The sequence below is a fragment of the Eschrichtius robustus genome, chromosome 3, assembly GCF_028021215.1.
Source record: "Eschrichtius robustus isolate mEscRob2 chromosome 3, mEscRob2.pri, whole genome shotgun sequence".
In the NCBI taxonomy this organism is placed as follows: domain Eukaryota; kingdom Metazoa; phylum Chordata; class Mammalia; order Artiodactyla; family Eschrichtiidae; genus Eschrichtius; species Eschrichtius robustus.
Window position 1 is genome coordinate 125,285,580 of NC_090826.1, and position 16,676 is coordinate 125,302,255.

Below are 16,676 nucleotides of genomic sequence, written 5' to 3' on the forward strand. Positions count from 1 at the left end.
GACACCCAGGTAGAGCCGCATCACAGAAAGCTCTTAAAAGGAAATTCTTCCAAGTCCAAGGGGTCAATCCTGCTCACCCCAGGGAGGTCGTCCATTGGCGAACAACTGACAGGAAAATCTGGGCACATCCCTCCTTAAGAAAATTAAATGTGTCTGTCTATGCTATGATAATCCAATAAGTGAAAATTCACGCTCATGAAAATAGCTAAATTAGAAAATGAACCCTTGCATTACTAAATGATTCGATAACACTCTCCTAAGTATATTTTAAGTGTTGTTATAATATTCTCCTCCACAAAACTTTCCAAGGGCCTCATCTAGCAGGGGAAGGTCCCCTTGTATGTGGCTGATATTTTCTTTTTTAAAAAGCAGTTTTGTTGCGGTATAATTTACATATATAAGGCATTTTCTGAACTTATATGTACTAATAATATACGGAATTTGGGTCACTTGTTTGTTCATTACACTTTTATTTTATACCAATAAAAAGCACTCTGGCTCTGTGTGTGTGTGTATGTGTGTGTGTGTGTGTGTGTGTGTGTGTGTGTGTGTGTGTATTTAGCTTTCTTTTTGCCTGTCCACTGTCTGCCTTGCTCCTGACAGGATTCTGGGAGGAGTGCTGACTTTATCTTCTCCCAGAGGCTGCAGGAGAGTAGGTCTTGCGAAGCAAGGCCCTCAGACAGCCTGCTGTCTTGTAGGTGGGCAGGTCAGGGCCTGTGACATTAATGGGCAAAGAACTTAAAAACAATGGGAACTTGATCAAATGAGGCTCCCCAGCAGTATCAACTGTCCCTATCCGGGGTTTCCTCACGGTAGGGATGACCCAGTGCTTTTTTGCACCTCCTGAAATAGTTGAAGGCTGTCCCCCTGCTCATGGAAGTGGCCAGTCTGCCACCATCAGGGCCTCATGGCTAGGATGAACTAACATGGTCCAGCCAGCCGCAGCCCTCTTGCAGTTGCCATTCCAATGTGAGGCCTCGTTGCACACACCTGAGACCCAAGTGCCCAGCTCAGGAAACACCACTCCTTTACAACAGGGCAGCCTGGTGGCCCAGAGGAACGATAGCTGGAGCGAGAATCAAAAATCCTGGGTTCAAGAGCTGACTCTGCTACATGACATTTGGCTGATTTATTGATCTCTTGGACCACCATTTCTTCCCTGGTAAAATCCAGAAGTAGAACTTGAAGGTATCTATCCTCTCCAGCTCATATATTCCGTGATTCTGTCATACCAGAGCAAGGTCACAGAAAATCTTTGGGTCACAGAAAATCTTTCCCGAGAGGCTCCGTCTACTGTTCTTGTCACTGAAAGTACAACTCACTGACAGCATCCCCCATGCCCACCTCAGCTAATCACGATATTATCACAGGCCCCTTCTGATTACAAAGTAGTTACACCACATGAGAGGTGCATTCCTGATGATTCTGCAAAATTCAAGTTAATTTCTCACAGGAATAAATACAAAATCGGAGTCACAGTATTGTAAATAGTGCACATAAATTGAGACCTTATTAAGTTTTTGTATTGCATTATTTTGAATTTGCATAATTCAAAATCCCATTAAATGTGATTCGTGTATTCCCTTGGAAAGGATTTTTTAAAAACCTTCGGGAAAAAGGAATGAAGGTGATGGGAGAGAAAGATAACGTCATAGGGTCAAACTTGGAGGAAGACCATGGGTTTGAAGGAACTCTACGTGGAAAGCATCCAGGACGATAGAGAGGACTCCCTAGAGAGGACCCAGTGGCACAACACCTGCTTCCCTGGGTGATCACTCTGCACTGAATCTGAGATGATTAGCCAATTTTGAGGTTAGATTTCTTTCTTTTTTAAGTTGAAATTACTCCAGGCTTGAATGCTGTTGCAAAATATTCACCCCCGAATTTTAAAATCCCGTAGCAGCCAAATCCTCTGTTAATCCCTTGGCACGGAGGAGCCATTTTGTGCTCTTCAAAATGGCTGACAGGAATTTTCTGAGGAAGCTACGGCCTGAAACCAAACCAGCAATTAGATCGGCTTTGAGTCTGAGGCTTTATGTTTAGAGCCACAGCTAGAAACAAACAGATGTGTTTTTTTCCAAACTAAAGAAATCAAAAAATTGTCATGAAGATCAAAAACTGCTCTCCAAACCTTCCCTTTCACATCCTCCCCACTGGCCATTTTGGGTTGCAAGAGTTTGTGATTATAACTTGATTCACAATCCGTTTTTGGTTTCCAAGTACCTCCCTCTCCAAGATGAAATTACAAAGCTTTGAAAATTAGAGGCACCCTTCCCCTCACCCCGGAGAGCTATTCCTGACGAGATACTCTGTTGAAATGGAAGGAATTTGCTTTATAGCAGCCTCCCTTGTGGAATTATGGATGGGAACATTTAACAATACAGCATTTGCAATGGGCAGGTGAGAGCTGGCCAAGTTTTTAAAGGGGATTTCACAGGCCAGGTCAGCAGGGAGATGGATGGGTGAGCTGCGGTGGATACAATTATTTGACTTTCTGAGCTGTTCTTTTTTTTTTTTTTTTTTTTAATTTTGGATGATCTGTCCATTGGTGTAAGTGAGGTGTTAAGGTCCCCCACTATGATTGTGTTACTGTCAATTTCCTCTTTTATAGCTGTTAGCAGTTGCCTTATGTATTGAGGTGCTCCTATGTTGGGTGCATATATATTTATAATTGTTATATCTTCTTCTTGGATTGATCCCTTGATCATTATGTAGTGTCCTTCCTTGTCTCTTGTAACATTCTTTAGTTTAAAGTCTATTTTATCTGATATGAGTATAGCTACTCCAGCTTTCTTTTGATTTCCATTTGCATGGAATATCTTTTTCCATCCCCTCACTTTCAGTCTGTATGTGTCCCTAGGTCTAAAGTGGGTCTCTTGTAGACAGCATATGTATGGGTCTTGTTTTTGTATCCATTCAGCCAGTCTATGTCTTTTGGTTGGGGCATTTAATCCATTCACGTTTAAGGTAATTATCGATATGTATGTTCCTATGACCATTTTCTTAATTGTTTTGGGTTTGTTTTTGTAGGTCCTTTTCTTCTCTTGTGTTTCCCACTTAGAGAAGTTCCTTTAGCATTTGTTGTACAGCTGGTTTGGTGGTGCTGAATTCTCTTAGCTTTTGCTTGTCTGTAAAGCTTTTGATTTCTCCATCAAATCTAAATGAGATCCTTGCCGGGTAGAGTAATCTTGGTTGTAGGTTCTTCCCTTTCATCACTTTAAATATATCATGCCACTCCCTTCTGGCTTGCAGAGTTTCTGCTGAGAAATCAGCTGTTAACCTTATGGGAGTTCCCTTGTATGTTATTTGTCGTTTTTCCCTTGCTGCTTTCAATAATTTTTCTTTGTCTTTAATTTTTGCCACTTTGATTACTATGTGTCTCGGCGTGTTTCTCCTTGGGTTTATCCTGTATGGGACTCTCTGCACTTCCTGGACTTGGGTGGCTATTCCCTTTCCCGTGTTAGGGAAGTTTTCGACTATAATCTCTTCAAATATTTTCTCTGGTCCTTTCTCTCTCTCTTCACCTTCTGGGACCCCTATAATGCGAATGTTGTTGCGTTTAATGTTGTCCCAGAGGTCTCTTAGGCTGTCTTCATTTCTTTTCATTCTTTTTTCTTTAGTCTGTTCCGCAGCAGTGAATTCCACCATTCTGTCTTCCAGGTCACTTCTCCGTTCTTCTGCCTCAGTTATTCTGCTATTGATTCCTTCTAGTGTAGTTTTCATTTCAGTTATTGTATTGGTCATCTCTGTTTGTTTGTTCTTTAATTCTTCTAGGTCTTTGTTAATCATTTCTTGCATCTTCTCAATCTTTGCCTCCATTCTTATTCCGAGGTCCTGGATCATCTTCACTATCATTATTCTGAATTCTTTTTCTGGAAGGTTGCCTATCTCCACTTCATTTAGTTGTTTTTCTGGGGTTTTTTCTTGTTCCTTCATCTGGTACATAGCCTTCTGCCTTTTTATCTTGTCTATCTTTCTGTAACTGTGGTTTTTGGTCCACAGGCTGCAGGATTGTAGTTTTTCTTGCTTCTGCTGTCTGCCCTCTGGCGGTTGAGGCTATCTAAGAGGCTTGATGGGAGGCTCTCTGAGCTGTTCTTTTGAAGCCTCTACACTTAATAGAAAGAAAAAGAATAAGCCTCTTTGCCAACCTTTTGTAGCTCAATCTTTATTGTTCCCACCGAAATCCAAAGAAAACAGACAAGATTCATTTTGTCCAGAAAGCATTTGTGTATTTTTTATAGGTCTGGGTTTTGAAGCATTGATGGTGAAGTGGGAGAAAAGACAAAGATTTCTCTCTAATCTGAAGAAATCAAAGGGGGAAATTTCTGAAGCTCTCTAGCCTAGCTCAAAATAGTCTTGGTTGGTATCTCCTGATATACGCCTCCTTTGCTACTAAACTCAGCATGGAAATTAGCACAGCTCACAAAATGATGAAAATTAGACCAGACCATAAAGAAGCAAGCCTGTAGGGAAATTAAGACTTTTTCATAAAACCTGAGAACATGACCTACAGAACTAGGGAAGCTTTCTTTTACCTGTGGGCTCTCAATCACTCAACATCCATCTCCAAGACACGGGCCTCGTCAATGGACTGGTTGGGCCAACCATCTACAGAATTGTTTGTTTTCCTTGGGGCACAAGAGAAGTGCTTGGTAAATATTTACTCATTGATAAGTCAAGTGGTTTACCAGATGATTTGTTTTATTTTGTTTTTAAGTTAAAAATTCCTTAATTTTTATTCCTGGTTACCACTTTCGCAATTTACAAGACAATATGCCTGATGTAAGGAAATGAAAAAGACAAATCTACAAGACGTAAAAGACCTCAGGAATGTACATCTAATTGACACTACATTGCAGCAACCAATAGCTGCACTTTTTTGCAAACTGTGGCTATGACAGCCCTGAACAAGAAGTTTTCCTGTTTAAGCTGCAATAACTTTTCTGACTACGGATCCTTGTTCCTTCTGTAGCACATTTTTACAGTTCCTCTAATGCATTTGGGACGACTGCCTCACAGCAACTGGCAGCTTTCCTGACGACTCCTCACTCTCTCCTGCTAAGAACTTCAACCCTTTTCTGCTGAGTTTTTAGAACCTTCTGATACCATATCCACCCCTCCACTACCGGATTCATAACCACCAACACAGGGACTGCTCAAGCTTCTTCCACCAAAACTGCCCCCCTTCATGGGCCCATAATTTGATTACTGTTGTTCACTATAACTTCCAAAATCATTGTAGTATCCTCCACTAACATAGTTACCACCGCCAAAACGTCCTCCTTCATTATAATCATCATATCCTCTGCCACCGCTAGCATTTCTACCACCTTGGTTTGCATATCCTGGTCCACCACCACGTTAGCTTCCTCTTAGGCTATAACCAGGACCATCACAATAGTTGCCACCATCACCTCCAGATCCACTATAACCACCGTCATCCCGCTGCCACCACATCCACAACCCCCAGGCTCCTCTTCAACCAACGTGTCCTGCGTGACCCATAAAGTTGCCACATCTGCCTCCACCTCTCTGCAATCCCACAGACTGCATTTCTTGCTTAGAAAAGGTCTTTTTCACTTCACAGTTATGCCCATTGAAAGTATGGTGTTTCTGAACAACAGTTTTACCAACTGTATCATGATCACCAAAAATCACAAAAGCAGATTTTTCTCTTTTTTCCACTCTGCCTGTCTTCCATAACGTCTATGATTTCAATCTTGCTATACTTTTCAAAGTAGTCTTTCAAATTATATTCTTCTGTGTCTTCTTTAATGCCACCAAGAACAATTTTCTTCACTGTTAGATGGACTCTACAGAAGCCTCTCTAGAAAGAGCTCTCTTTGGCTTCACCACACACACATCAGCCTTGTGTGGTCAGGCACACATTGCCGCATCCACCTCGTGTGACTACAAGAGTAAGTCACAAAACCAAAGGCCCTGGGATGTTTGGTTTGGGGGTCTCTCATCACCACACAGTCTGTGAGTGTGCCCCACTTCTCAAAATGTTCAACACTCAGGCCACCAATGAACAGTTTTCTCAGTTGCTCTGGTTCCTTTGGATCATGGCCATGGTGCAAAGATATGTATAATTCTAAGTACTTTAGCAAGAACGGCAGATCAAGAAGTATTTTAAAGCAGCAAACTTTTTTTTTTTAATTCATATTTTCAACTGGCTGTTGCAAAGAAAAGACAGGACACAGAATTAAATTCTCGTCGCCTTAGAAAGGTCTGTAAGGCCTAAAAATGCACCATTTGCACCATTTTCTGCCAGGCACCTCCTCCCTTTTCCTTCCAATTCCACGCTCTCTTTCCCAATGGAGGAGCAAGGCGGCCCTTGCGGGCAAATGTGCCATTCAGATGGTTTGAATAACCAGATATTAAAAATAGCTATCAGTCTGGCGATACCAACTCTCGACAGCCAAAATAGGGCACGACAAGCCACCTTATTGAATTGTTTATCTATTCTGAGGGCAGGAAGAAAGAAGAGCATCAAATGTATTTTGACTCTTTTAGTCAAAACTCAGAGGATGGCCACTGTGGGAGGAACTGGTGAGAATTTGGGGAGCTGGTGACATTTTCTGCTGACAGGTACGTGTTCCTGAAACTCTGTGTGCTGGGCCTCCACTCTGAGAAGGGCCCACCGTAGGGAACTATTTGTGTTGGGTTTTTAACCTTGAATTATGAGAACAACAATTTTCCACCTTCCTTTGTCACCTCAACGCTGGTAACAATGTCAACAGTGGGTCTGGGAGATCCCCAGGTATCTGGACTTCGTTATAGGGGGAACACAGGGTTTCCACAGTTCGGGGTGGGAGTAGGGTAGGCACTCTAAGTAGAGGGAACTGGGAGGAAGGTGGAAGGAAAGACAGCAGGCTTACTTGGGAGATGGCAGAGTTCTGAGGGCAGTTGGGAGATCTGAGACGTCTCTGCATCTATGAAGAAGCTGCTCTCACCTCTCCACGATCCTAGAGATTCTAGCTTGGACAGAAGTTTTCTTGACTCCCTTCTGCACAGAATGCCTGGAATGGGCTCAGTGACATCTCAGCCCTGCCATTCTCCTGCCTAGCTCGCCAGTTCTAAGCTCAAGCAATGTTTGCCCTTCCTTCTACAGAGCTGTCCTGCTGCCACCAATCTCCTCTTACATGCACACATTATACACAGAAAGCCACTCACTGGTGCACACAGAAAGACTTACCTGCAGACGCAAGACACGTCCATCTGCATACAGACAGGCGTACACACAATGCCCCCACACGCTGGGACACACTGGAACACGTGCACAAACACGCAGCCTCACACACACCTTCACATGCACACTGGGGCACAGACATCTGTACCTCCAGCAGAGCACACAGGTAAACACACACCAGCACATGTGCATGCCACACCCGCGCCGAGCTATAACCCGCAGGACGGGGCCTGGGCACAGGCTGGTCCCACGCTGCAGCCCCCGTTCAGCGGCCTTCTCCCGGGAGCAAGCTGCTCTGGCCAGTCTGCCTCCCACAGCCGCAAATCGAAAGCCACCCGCCCCACCCCCAGGCTGTCTCTTCTACTCTGCCTGTAATACCTGATCCCTCCAAGTCTCCACTGCCACTCCCAGCCTGCATGAGGAAAAGGCAGTCCTAACTCAGGGCCGACATTCACATGATGGCTTCGAGCCAGTACAACATCTCATGCTGGGGACCTGGTGAAATGAAGGAACACACAGCTGACTTTCTAGTATCTACAGCGACAGAGAGAAGTGGTGACTTGTTTAATCCTAAATAGTGGTGTTGGTTTGTGTTCTGAGCCATCTTCCCCAACTCCAGGGTTTGGCAAAGGCAATGCACCTATAACCCAGCAGCCCTGAAAATAGCTGGAGAACCTCTCAGAGACTTCTTTCCCCGCCCTCCTCCCAGTCAGCTTGGGGACTGGCCCCACTAAGAGCCACCGATATTCACAATCTGGCAATTTAATGCTTCTGCTCTGAGCATCAGATTTCTTATCTTGGTTTGCTTTGCTCCAGTCAACAGCAAAAGGGTTTGCACTCCCTGAGCTCAGCCCAGGCAGATGCAAGTGGACTCAAGGCTAAAATCTGACATAAGAAGTTAGGAACTGAGGGCTTCCCTGATGGCGCAGTGGTTAAGAATCCGCCTGCCAATGCAGGGGACACGGGGTCGAGCCCTGGTCCGGGAAGATCCCACACGCCGTGAAGCAACTAAGCCCGTATGTCACAGCTACTGAGCCTGTGCTCTAGAGCCCGTGAGCCACAACTACTGAGCCCGTGTGCCACAACTACCGAAGCCCGCACGCCTAGAGCCTGTGCTCCGCAACAAGAGAACACAACGAAGAGTAGCCCCTGCTCGCCACAACTAGAGAAAGCCCACGTGCAGCAACGAAGACCCAACGAAGCCAAAAATAAATAAATAAATAAATAAAATTTAGAAAAAGAAATTAAGAATTGATTATAGATATTTGTCATTTAAAGGTAATTCTCCCAGTCCTTGAGGATTTATATAAAAAAACAAATCTCAACCCAGCATCTGTGTGTAATAGTGTGCTATTCTTTTAGAAAACCTCACCCCACAAAACCGTACACACTGCATGAAGATACATTCTTACCAAACAGATTTGTTAATGGCTACTATTTAAGATCAAGTCTTCTCAAATACGATTTAATTTACACTTTGATTTACACATTTGAGTTCCACCTATGCATAACGTGGTCGGCGGGGGAGAGGACAGGGGGGCGGTACCTGCACACACAGAAAGGGGTGTGTGCAAAGTGAGGCCGGTCCCTCTCAAGAAAAGCTCCAAAATAGGTATATTTATTAACAGCAAAACAGAAAATATGGATTTTACCAGCTGGGGAGAACATGATTTCAGAACTATAATAATAGGCCAGAGAAAAATGCAATTCTATATTAACAACCAAATTAACTTCACACTCAGCAGAAAAACGTATATTTAAATGAGAATATTCAGCATCAAAACAATTATTTCTTCAGAAATTGAGAGGAAAATCATAATACATGCTTACTAAGAGGAATACCTTCAAAAATCTGCTTCAGAATTCAGTCATCTGATGTATAACACTGCAAATTGACAGCAGGCCTGGTAGACAGGCTGCATGGAACATTCGAGAGCACATACCTTGAACAAGGGATCAGAGAAACCGTGTTTGGAGCCTGGTTCTACTCTTAGGCGAGTCACCAAACCTCTGAACCTCATTTTCTTTGTTTATAAAAAGAGAATCTTAAAATCAATACTTTTTCTGCTACTTGCCATTGGATGGTTATGAATGAAGGTGCTGGAAAGCATTTTGTAAATATAAAGGGACGACTGCACTAACGGAACAGTGGTCTGGACCAGCGAGGATCCTGCCTGTCCTTGTTTGAATGCTTTCTATTTATTTTTTTCCCCTTGGGCCTGCAGATTAGTTGCTGAGTAGCACAAATCATAACAGGCAAGCAAAGCGGACGGTGGAAGCTCCTAACATTTCCACCACTGCAGTTTGGCTGCTTCAGACCTCACTTTGCTTTCTCTTCAAGTCATTGCTCACCAACAAAGTCCTTGTGTGGCCATAAATCTGCATCCGACGCACAAGCATAAGGTACAAGGCAGAAAATGCTGGAATCTGTCCTTGGATTTTTCACAGCAGAGGCTCCCACTGGAGAGTTAAAATTATTGTGATAAGGGGGAAGTCCGGAATTTTTTTTTAAAGTTTTAAGTTTATTGTTTATTTGGAGCTTCAGGGAAGAATGAAGTTTAGGTTCCTAATTCTAGGAGCCAATACCAGTGGGGTGGGAGGCTAGGTGACTTAAACGTTCTTAAAAACTTGGTAATTACAAGACCATACGCAATTCATTTCACAGATGCGAAAACTAAAGAGATTCCTGCCCAAGTTTACTGCAATTTAGTGACAAGGGAAGACAAAGAAAGCATGTTAGTACCAGGGTTTCCACTTTCTTCCACTGGAAAAATGATATCCTTTATTTTGTAGGTTGGGAAACTGAGGCACACATGATAATGACTACTGCTTTTCGAGCACCTCTTGTGTGTAGGCACTTCCGAGCAGTATCTCCACTCCACGGTGCTCTGCGTGAGGTAGACTTGGTTACCGCCATCTCACAGAGGAAGAACGGGGCTCCGAAGGTAGGCAATTGGCCACAGATCAGGACTTGGATCCAGATCTTTCTGGTTCCACGGTCTCCTCTCTCCCTCCACCCTATCGCCTGCTCCAGAAAAGGCAAGAAACACTTGCAGATGGTCAGAGAGCTAGGGAAAAAACTCTCTTTCCTTGACAGAAAAACTGTTTAGACTTCAACAGAAGTCTAAAGTACCCTGTGAAATGTTCCTTTACTTTAACCTATTCCTTTAATTGTCAGCCCTGGAGAAATTAGCCCAAGGAAGTAATTCAAAAGAAAATTTAAAAGCTACAGATGTAAAGATTTTCTTGCAGCATTAGCTATAATAACAAAAATTAGAGACAGCCCAAACGTCCAACAATAATAAAATAGTAAAGAAAATAGGATGCATAAACTATGGACATTTACATAGCGATTAAAAACAATCATGAAGGCTAAGTATCAAAAAAGATGCTCAGAATAAAATATTAAGGAAAAAAAGCACTTGAAATTGTTTTTGTAATAACAACTATACAAAGATATTTAAACACTTATAAAAATACTGGAATGGAATATTTTTTAAATTTATAACTTCCTCTGATTTTATGATATTTTTGGTAAAATACCTCAAATTAAGAGAGAGAAAAAAAATGATAGCTAGTTGGGATATTTACTCAGTAACTTAGACCAATTTGGACTATAATGATTAGATATCCTGCTTTTTTTTTTTTCTTTCTATATTTTGAAGCAGTTGGGCAATTGAATAATGCGATTTATGCTATAATCCACAAACTCTTATTTTTCTCCTTGGTGCCTTTCATTAGTTTATTAATTCATTAGTTAATCTCCAACGGTCATAGCCTTCTTTATTTTCTGCATTTCCCTAGTGTTAAAGCCAAGTCAGAAAAATGAGCATCTTTCTTTGTCTAATTTGCAAGATATAGTGTTAGTTGAATCATATGAAATTATCATTTTTGTAGGTCCCAAATAAATGAATATAGGAAATTTCATACGGTCCAACCAGAAAATTTTAACAACGGTAGGATTTTGTCTGAAACTGTCCTTGTAAATCATTTTGAATCTGTCTGTTTACTCAAACTGCCCTGTCCCCTCCACCAGCTTAGTTTCTGTGTTTTTTTAAAGTACTTTGTTTAATGCTAAGTTCTCTAGAAGAAAGGTCCCAATAATGCCACTCCAATATACGACCCCCCTCCATAAACCATTAAAGTGAATTTAATCACATAGAAAGGTCTAGATTTCCTTCATTCACCCACCTTTCAATTCACTCAACAAATATTTACTGCGCGTGATCTCTGCTCCAGGCACCATGCTAAGTGCTGGGACACATCCCTGAGCAAGACTGAAGCGTCTTTTCCCTCAGAAAACATAGACTGTGTTTGAGGCTGGAAGGAATGGCTATGTATGTGCAGTGACTAAACTGACTGTTTTGTTTCAATTAACAGATCAAATGACTAGTTTGATTATTTTTTAACCAAATGGACTTTATGTTTGCTCAAACTGATTAAATCTACCATCACTTTAATGTTGATAAGAACTAGCCCTGGCCCAAGCAGAGAAGAAATTTATTTTGAACTATCGTTGCTATTTATTTAATCAGTTAGCTGACCCATAGGTAAATAAGGTTCAGGAGAAAAAGGATTACAGAGTGTGTGTTTGGACAACTCTAAAGCAAGACAGTTCCCTAATGGTGCCTGAATCCTTCAAAATAAAACAAGACACAGTGCCCAGGGATTCTTGAAAGTAAAAGCGTATATCCAGTAAAAAATTAAATCTAATTTTTTAAAGACAAAGGCAAAAATAAAAAGAATTTTAAAATAAATTCAGCAGTGGTCATTCACCTAAACAAGAGTTTCCCAGCACAGTTTCTGGGGGATGTTTTGCAGCAGCAGATGTGTAAACAGGCCAGCAAATCTGAGAACCGCCAAGGTAGAAAATGAAGTAGATCATCTGGATGAGCAGAGCCAGATGACCAGAGGTCAAAATAAACCATTGGTGAAAATACAATCGATGAAAAACTTTTCCTGGCATCACGCAAAAGCTTCCCTCAAGCCCAGCTCCAAGCAGTTTAAGCAAAGGTCTGGTTTCGAGGAGTGTTCATTTAAATACCCTGGTCACTGTGCATCCACACCAGACATTTGGCTGCAAATGCTGGATGGCCACCTTGACCAGTGATGACCAGGGCGACTGTGTTCTAATTTGCTCCCCCTAACTACTTATATGCATTGTGAGTCATGTTTTCACTTTGGGGGAATATCGCTTACAGAATAAGTGTCTCAGAAAAATAGAAATGGTAGCTGTAATGCTCATCCTATGGCCCAGCAAAGTTTTGATGCTTGTTCACAATTGGGCCCACCACTGGGAGGGACCACCGCTATGTTCCTGAGCTGTTACAGGTATGCTCAGAAACCAAAAGAAGGACGAGCTGCATTTCAACAGATGGAGAAAATGCCCAGTGCTGCTTTACAACACAATCAAGAGCAAATTAAGACTCCTAACCATGGGTTTCCATTTCCTGTCCCTGGATAATGAGAACAAGAAAACAGGCCAGGATGTAATAATAGTAAGAATTAATACAACTTTCACGTATTGACTGTTTAGGACATATCAGGCACGTAACATTTACTTCTCATTTTCACAGCTCTGCAATGAAGGTTATTCTTACTTTAGAGGTGAGAAAACGGAGGCCCAGAGAGGTTAAGTAACTTGCCTAAGGTTGCACAGCTGGGAAATTGGCAGCACTGTGACTGGCCTGACTCTTCCCACCACACCTAGGAGCATGCATTTCCTGAGACTTTGTGTCAAAGCTGCATTTCCTTACAAATGACCTCTGTGAGGCAGGGAGTTAGAGGCACTGAGCAGTTGAGGGTTCTGCAGGCAGAAGTCTGCCCATGCCATTAGACACGCCATCTTAATCTCTTCCAGCCTCGGCTGACCGTCTTGGCAGACTCACCCAGGGAGACCTCCTCAGGTAGACAGACTGGGTCGTTATTTGCCATGATCTTAATGATCTGGGCATTTGCAAGAAAATGCAAATGGAAAAGTCTTAGCAAAAAGAAGATGCTTTAAAAGCGTTCGGGGATGAGTAGCTTAACTGAGCAAGAAAACAGGGAAGACATCAACTCGAATTCCGTCAGTCAGCAGCCTTTCCTCCAAAGGAAATCATAGAGTGTGTCTTCTCAGCCAACACGGGTGCCATTTGTGGCCCTCGGTGTTAAAGGCCTCTCTAAGCCTCCCCAGCCTTCCCTCAACAGGGCTAGGACACTTTGGAAAACTTTTATCCAGGAACCTTATCTAAAAATAGCTGAAATTTCAATCTCCACACCAGCAAAGCAAGTGGCATTGAAAGATGAATCTAAGGCTTTTCTTTCTGTCCACACCTTGTGGAAATGCGGCATGGCCCCCATCTTGTCTTCTGGGTGGGGTTTTGTTTACCACTCCTGGCAGCCACCAGCACCCAAGCAGCTTTTATTTTCTCTTCTAATTCCATTGCCCCAGCCTTGGCCCCAAGACCCAACACAAATAGACCCCTGAGGAAACTTCACATGGTAGAATTATCTACCAAGTGCCGTCCCCCAAAACTGAAGCCCAGGGTCTGAATCTACCGCTGTCAGCGGTTCCCTCTGAAGTCATGGAATTCACAGGCCATTTTGGCGTCTTGGGTCCTCTTGTGCCCGGCACACGAGGATGGGCTGCTCTGGGCTCGCCCTGGTGTTCTTACCTATGGCACCGCGTGACTCACACCCAAGAAGGCTTTTCTGAGAAGAGAGCTGTGATCTTACAGAAAACCCCGCGATTACTTAGTCCTCGAAACCCCCGAGGTGCTAGGCGGCAGCTGTGCCATGTTCCCTGGCAGGAACAAAAGTGCCAATGGCCTTTCCTGCCCTCCCACCCTCGTCGCCAAACTCCCTCCCACACCGAGGTGAGCTGTCAAGTGGAGGAAGGACATTGGTTTGTGACCACTCTCCTGGTTTCTTTAGATTCAAATACAGCTTGTCCCATGTTTTGTAAAAAATGCCAGGACGCCAATGCCCAGAGGCAGTCCATTTTGTCTTCTTTTCACTTCTTCTTATTATCTGAGCTAGAAAACATGGTAAGGGTAAAAGGATTCAGGAAAAGCCGGATTCTAAGGACTGGAATGAAGCGAGGTGTAGGCTCTCTTGCTGGTTGGTTGTTCCCCGTGGTGACCGCTTAACAAGTCACATCCTCTCATCTGTCCCCTACGTTCCGTCAGCATCTCTGGCTTTTTGGCCTCAGACAGAGAGCTGCCTGAAGCAAGAGGCGGTGGGTTAGTCACTGAGCCTGGATGGGTGTGTCATCAGGCAGCCCTTGGCTGTGGGGTACAGAGGCAGCCAAGTCAGAGCTAAGCCTAGACACAGACCCTGAAGAAGGCCACTTCCCTCCTTCATTAACCCAGTCAGCCCCTGGCCCATCAAGGTGTTTCAGGTCAGCCAGGGCCACAGCCATGACCCTCTCTAACCAACAACAAATGCAATGTTCTTTGTTGGAGAAGGAAGAAGGAAAGCGGCTGAGTGACGGAGCCAGCAAGGGTGTGAAAGAAGAATACATAAAGACTAGAAAAGTGTCTCGGCACGAAACATGGCCTGGCTGACATTTTCTGGTCCCTCCCGGCTTCTGTTAAATACCCTCTCTCCTCTTGTCCACACGGGGCCTGCCTCAGTTTCTCCTCATCCTTTCCCCACCACAGACTTTTCTCTCTCCTTTTATCACTGGAAAAATCCATACTTTGCACAGGTGTGTTTTCAAGCAGCTGGCTCTGAGCTGATGCCCAGCTTGGCCTTAATGAGGCAGATGCCTGCATCAAGCTGGACCCCTCCCCACTCAGCTGCTCGTTGATTTGGGGAGGGCAGGATTTAAAGGAGACACTGGCGCCTCACCAGCCCTCTGCTATCTCCTTCCACCCCCGACACACATGCACAAAGGGTTCCGAAAAGTTCCTTGCCATCGATACATCCGATACATCCGACCTTACCTGTAATTGGGAAGTGTGCCTGCAGGGTGGCCACTGTAACAAGCGCCATCCACTTCATCTTGTCCTTCCCCAGGATGGTGCCTGGGGGCAGAGGCCGAGGCAGCCGTGACTGGACGAAGAAGAGAAAAGCAGTCTCTTCGGCTGCAGCCTCCTCAGGAAGTGGAGGACGATGGGGCCTTTGAGAAGGCACCTGCCAGCAGGGCCAGGAAACTCACACTCCTCCTTTCGGTTCACAGGCAGGAAGCTCTGGAGGTTTGAGGGTTTGGGGTGGGGGGATGTATGTGCACACACGTAGGCGCGTGTGTGTCTGTCTGAATTTTTGCTTTTTTTCTCATTTAACCGTTGTTTTATTTTCCTTTTTTCCTAATTTTTGTCTAATTTTAATCTAACTCCTATCTTGATTGGTGAAGTCAGTCCCTAGGCAACTACAAGTTCCCAGTGCATGTAAGAATATTCGCCACTTTCCTAGATCCGTGTATTTTATGGAGGTTGGTAAGATGACAGAGCTCTGGATTCAGAGTCAGGCGAAATGTAGAGACAGAATACTTGGGCCATAGTGCCATCTCTGCTACCTATCTGCTGTGCAGCCTTGAGTAAGTCACTCAACATCTCTAGACCTCAGCGTCCTTACCTATAAAGCAAATTGCTGGAGTAGATCTGAGGTTGCAGATCTGAACTTGGCCTGAATTTGGACCATAGAAAATAGTATAGCTCACATAATACTTCAAACACTTCTGTTAGTGGTCAGCATCTAAACATTAGACTAACTTACAATAATAAAAAAAGATTAATACCAAGAAATAAACTTGATAGAAAGTGTAAGATCTATGTGAAACAAACTTTAAAGTGTTACTGAAGAATACAGAAAGGACTTGAGTAAATGGAAAGGTGTATCCTGGTCTTTGATAAAATCTCCCTTTTAAGAAGACCACGATTCTCTCTAAATTTTTTTAAAATTTTAGCTTTATTTATTTATTTATTTGGCTGTGTTGGGTCTTAGTTGTGGCATGCGGGATATTTGTTGCAGCATGCGGGAACTTTCATTGTGGCACATGGGCTCAGTACTTGCGGCGTGTGGGCTTAGTTGCCCCATGGCATACGGTATCTTAGTTTCCTGACCGGGGATTGAACCCATGTCCCCTGCATCAGAAGGTGGATTCTTAACCACTGGACCACCAGGAAAGTCCCTCTCTCTAAATTAATCAACACATCCCTCTACAAATGCCAAAAAAGTTTTAGAACAAGATAACCTGGGTTTATATGAAAAAATTAATGTACAAAAATAGCCAGGACACCAAAAAAGCACAAGCAATCTAAGAAAAGATAGGTAAATTGGACTTCCTCAAAATTTAAAACTTTTGTGCATAAAGGACACTATCAAAGAAGTGAAAAGACAATCTATAGAAAAAATATTTCCATATCATATATTGATAAGGGTATAGTATTCACAATATATAAATAACTCCTACAACTAAACTAGAAAAAGAAAAAAAAAAGTAAAAATCTGCCAAAGATCTGAACAGATATTTCTCCAAAGAGATATACAAATGGCCAAT

General features: G+C 43.3%; 1 protein-coding gene and 1 pseudogene across 1 annotated transcript in view; both read right to left on the reverse strand.

The window, feature by feature from the left end:
• Positions 1–15,214, reverse strand: part of CD247 (CD247 molecule) — a 79,273-nt gene extending 64,059 nt beyond the window's left edge. Inside the window, exon 1 of the mRNA XM_068541193.1 lies at positions 15,121–15,214. Coding sequence (XP_068397294.1) covers positions 15,121–15,178 — 58 coding nt within the window. The 5' untranslated portion in view covers positions 15,179–15,214. The remainder of the gene's footprint in view (positions 1–15,120) is intronic.
• LOC137761428 (heterogeneous nuclear ribonucleoprotein A3-like) lies at positions 5,090–6,065 on the reverse strand (annotated as a pseudogene).
• Positions 15,215–16,676: the final 1,462 nt, after the last annotated feature.